This window comes from Topomyia yanbarensis, chromosome 2 (assembly GCF_030247195.1).
Source record: "Topomyia yanbarensis strain Yona2022 chromosome 2, ASM3024719v1, whole genome shotgun sequence".
Lineage (NCBI taxonomy): Eukaryota > Metazoa > Arthropoda > Insecta > Diptera > Culicidae > Topomyia > Topomyia yanbarensis.
Window position 1 is genome coordinate 215,046,024 of NC_080671.1, and position 9,418 is coordinate 215,055,441.

The following is a 9,418-nucleotide window of genomic DNA, read 5'->3' on the forward strand; positions in this document are numbered from 1 at the left end:
TGAAAGCCGCGTCTGTGCAGGGAAAAGGGATTACTTATCCTGTTATTAAAATAGGATTTTCCATGTTCGCTAGTAATCGTCCAAAACACTGGCAGGCACACGTGGCACGCATACTGTATGCGTATGTATATATCATCAAAACATTAAACTTATTTTCATAACAATACAAAGCAGTAAATCACTTCCAGATGGTGTTAACTCCTATCATGATTTGTTTCCAAAAATAATTTGTGAAAATTCGAGCGAACAATGTTGGCTGCAGTGTTGCGGAAACTGCCTTGGAACGTAATGGTAATATTCAATCATTAAAATTCAAACAATGGCGTCAAGTAGAAAAATGCATTCTGGACTTAGTTGAAATGGAAACACAAGAATTTATTGATACTTTTCTAGAAAAACTATTCAATATATTGCCGCATAACTTTATAGCTGAGCAACGAGCAAACTACTTGAAACACATCAAAAGCAATTTGAAAGCTACAGAATGCATCATTATCTGTGATTTTTCGGAGAATTAATCTTTCGTTGTGCAAGATGCAGTTCAAGGCTTTCATTGGGTAAACGCTCAATGTACTATTCACCCTTGTGCTATTTATTTTAAAGACGAAGAATCGGACGATTTAAAGTTTACTAGTTTTATTGCAATTGCTGACTTCACTAAACATAATTATATCACAGTTCGTTTATTTTTGACTCATTGTTTAGCGTTCATAAAAGGTAAATTTCCAGGCTTACAACAGATTTACTTTTTCTCAGATGGATCCGGAAGCCAATACAAAAATGAATCGCTGCGAAAGCGAGTTTGCAGGGCATTATATAACAACAACCCAAGAACTTTATTCGTGGGCTATTTCTAAGCCAGATTCAAAAATACCCTATCAGCTTTTTTCAGAATCCGAATACAATAAAATGGAAAAAAGTTAAAAACTCGTTATACACGTGTAAAGCAAATGTCGGGAACACAGTCATTCCATAGTTTTAAGCCTCAAAATGAAAACTATATTATTGTCAAACGGTATTCATTTTCGACGGAATAAATATACGGGGCATTCCACGCAAAATTTGCCACAATTTTTTTTTTTGCCCAGATCAATTTTTTTCTCGGTTTAGTAGTCAAAAATATTCGACACGTACTTTTTTATTTCAACACAGTAGGCGAGACTTTTGAGATTTTTTGTGTTGAATATTACCATTTGAAAAAAAACCTACTTTTTTAAATCGCTCGTACTGTCAAAAGTAAAGAAGGTACCAAAAAAGCCCAAAACATGAAATGTGCGCCTTTTTCACAGCTTTCGGATGAAGTATATTAATACTTACTCAACGTATTGGTTTCATGAAAAATATTGAAAAGTTTAAAACAAATCGATTTTTTTCAAACTTGGATGATTTTTTTTACTTTTTTTTATTGTATAAAGTAGGAAAATCATTTTTCTTGATGCCATAAAAATTTGGGAGTGGGTAATTAAATACTTACGGAGATATGAATTTTTCAACCGCGCCTTGCGCGCGAAAAACGCACCGCCACACGCTTGGTCGTACTCAGACTTGGGTGTATCAAGTTTTACACACCAGCGCGTTGTGTAAAACACACTTGCGATTAACTTTTTTATTTATTGCATTCAGATGTATGTTTAATTTCAGATTTATATTATCTAAATCATTCAAAAGTGTCACCGGAAGAAAAGATCTTCAGTTTTAATTTGAAGTCCATGTTCGTCTCAACATAGTGAAATGATTGTGTTCCAGGCGTGATTTGGCATTTTTCGAAGCAATTCTGGGGATTTTTCTCTGCTCTTGCATCAGAATAAATTTCTTTCGATTGGCACGTTTCCTATGTTATTCTGAGATTTGAACTTGAAACATTGCGCAACAAAAAAGCTTTTCCTGCTACCTCGTACGACTCAGTAGCGGTCGACATTTGATCATCAATGATCATTTGTAAACTGACTCGACAAATAATGGCTTCGTCGCAGTCAGATTTGTGGTGAAAAAAATTTGTACGTTTGACATTTTTAAAATGTCGAAGGGCGCCATCAGAAAAATAAATGCAAACTTTCAAGGTTATATATATATATATATATATATATATATATATATATATATATATATATATATATATATATATATATATATATATATATATATATATATATATATATATATATATATATATATATATATATATATATATATATATATATATATATATATATATATATATATATATATATATATATATATATATATATATATATATATATATATATATATATATATATATATATATATATATGTATGTATATATATTACAGAAAGTTCGGATATTATAATAAGTTAAGTGTTGATATAGTCTATGATTACAATTAATTATATGCACATTCAAAGTAGTAAAATTCTATGATCACGTTCAAGTCTTCGTTTGGCACAAAGTGAGACAGTGCCCATGGCGTCTTGAGGTGGCGGCAAACCAGGAAGTACAATAGATGATTTTTGGTAGTAAATTTCGGATCTTCCGCATCGATAAGCATACATTACCGCATCTTGGGATCTGAAAACAAAGAAATACTGTACTGATTCATATTCCAGAGGTTTAGTGCAAGAAGGGTTCAAGTGACGATAACATATAGATAAGTTTGTTGCGTCAATGTTCGATTTACATTGTATTTGAGTCATGAAATTTGATGTTAAGCTCTTAAAGGGGAATTATCATACAAACGGTCAAAATCATACAAAATCATGAATCTTTGCACGTGGTTCAAAAAACAGTTTCCATGTTAAAGGCTTAAACTTTTTACATTTCTTATAAAAGAAATGTATAGAATTCGCTTAAACTTTCAAGATTTTTTCCAAGGCCCGGAGGGCCGAGTCTTATATACCACTCGACTCAGCTCGACGATTTGGGACAGTGTTTGTGTGTGTCTGTAACGGACAAACTCTCATTCGTGTTTCTCACCAATGGCTGAACCGATCTTAGAGTGATTGCATAACCTTTCTATATGAGAAAGGCAAAAATGTACCAAAGTCCAAAAAAGTCAATTTTTGTCAAACATCTCAATGTTTCATGCATTTTAAAGTCATTTGGCATCAAAAATACAAATTTGATTTTGAAAATTTTTCATTTCAGTTTATATGAGAATTTGCTGTATGATTGCACTCTTCAACTCGTAACTCCGGAACCGGAAGTCCAAAAAATAAAAAAATCAATAGCAGCCAATGGGAAGGTTGTACCTTTCATTTGAGACAAGACATTTGTGCAAATCGGTCCAGCCATCTCTGAGAAACAGAGGTCACATTTTCTTCGACATACACACATACACACATACATACACACAGACATTTTCCGTTCTCGACGAACTCAGTCGATTGGCATATGACACTCGGCCCTCCGGGTCGGGATTAGATTGACGAATTTTAGAGTGAATGAGAAAGGCAAAAACATTTTTAGTAAATGTTGAATGCATAGTTTTTTGGTGAGCAGTTCTATGTTTCATAGACATTAAATCAATTTTAACTTCTCTTCCTATTAAATAAAGACCCTTATTACAGTACATCTCTACAAAAACGAGATCAATTTGAAAATAAATCTGAGGATTATGATTGATTACAGAACTCTGGAATTTTCTATTGGAATGTTTTCAGGCAGGAATTTGATGTTGATGCAATTAGACAACTGTGAAATCAAGACCAATAGATCAGTTACATATCAGGACCCCATTCCGACAATTTATCAAAAGTCCTCATGATGTTTACAACAACAGGTTATCAATCTACGGATCAGATAATTGTTATTGTAATATTGAATTAAATCAGTCTGCATCAATAAATTTTCATCTTCGATCCAATATTTTTTGGGTGTGATGGGGGGGGTGTTGTATGGTGTTAAACCACAAAACCTTCTCTTGGCTACGCCGTTGCTTGGAGTTATTTATTTCGCTTTTCATTTTCCGATATGTTTCAGATCGATCCGATTATCATAAGTTAGAAAAATTGCAGTCAGAAGGTTCGCACAAATGAACATTTTTGCACTGATAAGTTATCAAGTTCCTTCCAGACAACTTGGAAGTGTTCGGTGATTATTTCTAGCGGTTGTAGATAGAAAAATGAAATACAAAATTCGATTTATCGAAATAATGTTTGGCTTATTTCAATGGATTATTACTATATTGAACAATAAATAGGCGACAAAGAGTAATCCACAAACAACAAACCATAACTTTTAAAGTATTCAAAATAAATATTTGAAATTTTCAGTAAAATTATTCGCAAAAGTAAGAGCTACAAATTTGCTGAAGGCATCATTTCGATATAATCACTTCCAAGAAAATTTGTGAAAATATCTCACTCATAGGGGGATTAATCAGCAAAAGCACAATGCCAAAAGAAAGGGCATATTGCCTCCATTAAATTCTCCGAAGATACTATTGACCTAAAATAAGCCGTTTTGGCGTTAATAATAGATTACATGTTTTTGGTCATATTTCTGGCAATGGGAAATGATAAAAATCTTTCGTCCGCATTTAATGCGGAACCGGAAGTCCAAAAAATAAAAAAATCAATAGCAGCCAATGGGAAGGTTGTACCTTTCATTTGAGACAAGACATTTGTGCAAATCGGTCCAGCCATCTCTGAGAAACAGAGGTCACATTTTCTTCGACATACACACATACACACATACATACACACAGACATTTTCCGTTCTCGACGAACTCAGTCGATTGGCATATGACACTCGGCCCTCCGGGTCGGGATTAGATTGACGAATTTTAGAGTGAATGAGAAAGGCAAAAACATTTTAGTAAATGTTGAATGCATAGTTTTTTGGTGAGCAGTTCTATGTTTCATAGACATTAAATCAATTTTAACTTCTCTTCCTATTAAATAAAGACCCTTATTACAGTACATCTCTACAAAAACGAGATCAATTTGAAAATAAATCTGAGGATTATGATTGATTACAGAACTCTGGAATTTTCTATTGGAATGTTTTCAGGCAGGAATTTGATGTTGATGCAATTAGACAACTGTGAAATCAAGACCAATAGATCAGTTACATATCAGGACCCCATTCCGACAATTTATCAAAAGTCCTCATGATGTTTACAACAACAGGTTATCAATCTACGGATCAGATAATTGTTATTGTAATATTGAATTAAATCAGTCTGCATCAATAAATTTTCATCTTCGATCCAATATTTTTTGGGTGTGATGGGGGGGGGGGGTGTTGTATGGTGTTAAACCACAAAACCTTCTCTTGGCTACGCCGTTGCTTGGAGTTATTTATTTCGCTTTTCATTTTCCGATATGTTTCAGATCGATCCGATTATCATAAGTTAGAAAAATTGCAGTCAGAAGGTTCGCACAAATGAACATTTTTGCACTGATAAGTTATCAAGTTCCTTCCAGACAACTTGGAAGTGTTCGGTGATTATTTCTAGCGGTTGTAGATAGAAAAATGAAATACAAAATTCGATTTATCGAAATAATGTTTGGCTTATTTCAATGGATTATTACTATATTGAACAATAAATAGGCGACAAAGAGTAATCCACAAACAACAAACCATAACTTTTAAAGTATTCAAAATAAATATTTGAAATTTTCAGTAAAATTATTCGCAAAAGTAAGAGCTACAAATTTGCTGAAGGCATCATTTCGATATAATCACTTCCAAGAAAATTTGTGAAAATATCTCACTCATAGGGGGATTAATCAGCAAAAGCACAATGCCAAAAGAAAGGGCATATTGCCTCCATTAAATTCTCCGAAGATACTATTGACCTAAAATAAGCCGTTTTGGCGTTAATAATAGATTACATGTTTTTGGTCATATTTCTGGCAATGGGAAATGATAAAAATCTTTCGTCCGCATTTAATGCGGACGAAAGATTTTTATCATTTCCCATTGCCAGAAATATGACCAAAAACATGTAATCTATTATTAACGCCAAAACGGCTTATTTTAGGTCAATAGTATCTTCGGAGAATTTAATGGAGGCAATATGCCCTTTCTTTTGGCATTGTGCTTTTGCTGATTAATCCCCCTATGAGTGAGATATTTTCACAAATTTTCTTGGAAGTGATTATATCGAAATGATGCCTTCAGCAAATTTGTAGCTCTTACTTTTGCGAATAATTTTACTGAAAATTTCAAATATTTATTTTGAATACTTTAAAAGTTATGGTTTGTTGTTTGTGGATTACTCTTTGTCGCCTATTTATTGTTCAATATAGTAATAATCCATTGAAATAAGCCAAACATTATTTCGATAAATCGAATTTTGTATTTCATTTTTCTATCTACAACCGCTAGAAATAATCACCGAACACTTCCAAGTTGTCTGGAAGGAACTTGATAACTTATCAGTGCAAAAATGTTCATTTGTGCGAACCTTCTGACTGCAATTTTTCTAACTTATGATAATCGGATCGATCTGAAACATATCGGAAAATGAAAAGCGAAATAGGGTGATGAGCCTATTTTGGCACCATTATGGAGAGGGTCGCACTATTTTTTGAACAACTTAAAAAGAAGCCATATTACCTTTTTCAGAATAAAGTATCAGTGTACTGTTTCTTAAACATCTGTATAATGCTTATTTGGCAGAATTGTCTCAATTTTCAGCATAAATGAAAATAAATGTTCTATTCTGTGCATCTATTCCCACCTGAACGTTCCAATTATCGCCTCATGGGTGTGCCGATTTCCACCTCATCGAAAAACAATCTAGTTGAAACGCAATGCCTCATATTTCATTTGCGTCGATTCTAACTAGGTATCCAGATCATGGACGCCAACGCGTGATTTGTAAAACGAATCATTCTGCTTTTTTCAGCCGATCAAAACAAACGTAAACATTACGCACACGAAAGAAACTCATCAGTTGTTAGTAGAAGAGCGCCCAGAACTGCGCATGCAGGAAATAACCATGCGAAAGTTAACAACTGGAATATAAAATTCACATCACACATTACTTCCTCCCGATCCAAATTGTATGTGCAGATGAAAATAAAATATCTGCGATCAACAATTAGTTGAATAACTTGAAATAATTGATTACTTATACCTGAAATTGCATAACATTATGTTTTCAAGTTCATGTTTTGGTTTGGCCGCACTGGTGATTCTTTTCTGTATGATGGATGCAAAAAGTTGGTTTTGATTGTGGTAGTATATCAGTAAAACATGCCAATAATAGGAACCCCCGTATTTAGTTTTATCCTATTATAACACTAGGCCTATTCTAGTGTTTGACGAGTGCTTTTAAAGTGAAATAATCGTAAAAAGGTTCTCCAGCTAAAATAAAGGTATGTATCAGTGCAATATTTAATATATTTGTGCCGGAATAACGAGATATGAGGCGGTAAATGCTGGCTCGAAAGTGTTTATTTTGCTAAGCGCCGTTGCGTCCTGTTTCGGTTCACTACGCGAGTGAGGCGGATCAACAGATATTTCAATAAGGTGATTTTGTTTTAATTAAAAGTTGGATTTAGTGGATAGTTCTGAATACGTATGTGCACAACAAATAAAGAATATAACTTGAGCTTTTTTGCACACCTGTTTTAGCCAAATCGATGTTGTCATTATCTCATATGCTTGGTTCGAAACCAAGGGGTACGAAATAGGGTCACAATAGGCTCTACTGCCATAATAGGCACATCACCCTAAATAACTCCAAGCAACGGCGTAGCCAAGAGAAGGTTTTGTGGTTTAACACCATACAACACCCCCCCCCCTATCACACCCAAAAATATTGGATCGAAGATGAAAATTTATTGATGCAGACTGATTTAATTCAATATTACAATAACAATTATCTGATCCGTAGATTGATAACCTGTTGTTGTAAACATCATGAGGACTTTTGATAAATTGTCGGAATGGGGTCCAGATGTGTAACTGATCTATTGGTCTTGATTTCACAGTTGTCTAATTGCATCAACATCAAATTCCTGCCTGAAAACATTCCAATAGAAAATTCCAGAGTTCTGTAATCAATCATAATCCTCAGATTTATTTTCAAATTGATCTCGTTTTTGTAGAGATGTACTGTAATAAGGGTCTTTATTTAATAGGAAGAGAAGTTAAAATTGATTTAATGTCTATGAAACATAGAACTGCTCACCAAAAAATTATGCATTCAACATTTGCTAAAAATGTTTTTGCCTTTCTCATTCACTCTAAAATTTGTCAATCTAATCCCGACCCGGAGGGCCGAGTGTCATATGCCAATCGACTGAGTTCGTCGAGAACGGAAAATGTCTGTGTGTATGTATGTGTGTATGTGTGTATGTGGAAAAAAATGTGACCTATGTTTCTCAGAGATGGCTGGACCGATTTGCACAAATGTCTTGTCTCAAATGAAAGGTACAACCTATATGTTATCGTGGTATATATATATATATATATATATATATATATATATATATATATATATATATATATATATATATATATATATATATATATATATATATATATATATATATATATATATATATATATATATATATAGTTGAAACGCAATGCCTCATATTTCATTTGCGTCGATTCTAACTAGGTATCCAGATCATGGACGCCAACGCGTGATTTGTAAAACGAATCATTCTGCTTTTTTCAGCCGATCAAAACAAACGTAAACATTACGCACACGAAAGAAACTCATCAGTTGTTAGTAGAAGAGCGCCCAGAACTGCGCATGCAGGAAATAACCATGCGAAAGTTAACAACTGGAATATAAAATTCACATCACACATTACTTCCTCCCGATCCAAATTGTATGTGCAGATGAAAATAAAATATCTGCGATCAACAATTAGTTGAATAACTTGAAATAATTGATTACTTATACCTGAAATTGCATAACATTATGTTTTCAAGTTCATGTTTTGGTTTGGCCGCACTGGTGATTCTTTTCTGTATGATGGATGCAAAAAGTTGGTTTTGATTGTGGTAGTATATCAGTAAAACATGCCAATAATAGGAACCCCCGTATTTAGTTTTATCCTATTATAACACTAGGCCTATTCTAGTGTTTGACGAGTGCTTTTAAAGTGAAATAATCGTAAAAAGGTTCTCCAGCTAAAATAAAGGTATGTATCAGTGCAATATTTAATATATTTGTGCCGGAATAACGAGATATGAGGCGGTAAATGCTGGCTCGAAAGTGTTTATTTTGCTAAGCGCCGTTGCGTCCTGTTTCGGTTCACTACGCGAGTGAGGCGGATCAACAGATATTTCAATAAGGTGATTTTGTTTTAATTAAAAGTTGGATTTAGTGGATAGTTCTGAATACGTATGTGCACAACAAATAAAGAATATAACTTGAGCTTTTTTGCACACCTGTTTTAGCCAAATCGATGTTGTCATTATCTCATATGCTTGGTTCGAAACCAAGGGGTACGAAATAGGGTCACA

The 9,418-nt window shown here is 33.6% G+C and overlaps 1 protein-coding gene across 4 annotated transcripts in view; it reads right to left on the bottom strand.

Annotated features, from left to right (window-relative positions):
* Nucleotides 1–2,345: 2,345 nt before the first annotated feature.
* Nucleotides 2,346–9,418, bottom strand: part of LOC131682876 (uncharacterized) — a 564,793-nt gene continuing 557,720 nt past the window's right edge. For all 4 annotated transcript variants that reach the window (XM_058964672.1, XM_058964663.1, XM_058964670.1 and 1 more), the window contains one exon: nt 2,346–2,548. In XM_058964672.1, coding sequence (XP_058820655.1) covers nt 2,408–2,548 — 141 coding nt within the window. In that variant the 3' untranslated portion in view covers nt 2,346–2,407. The remainder of the gene's footprint in view (nt 2,549–9,418) is intronic.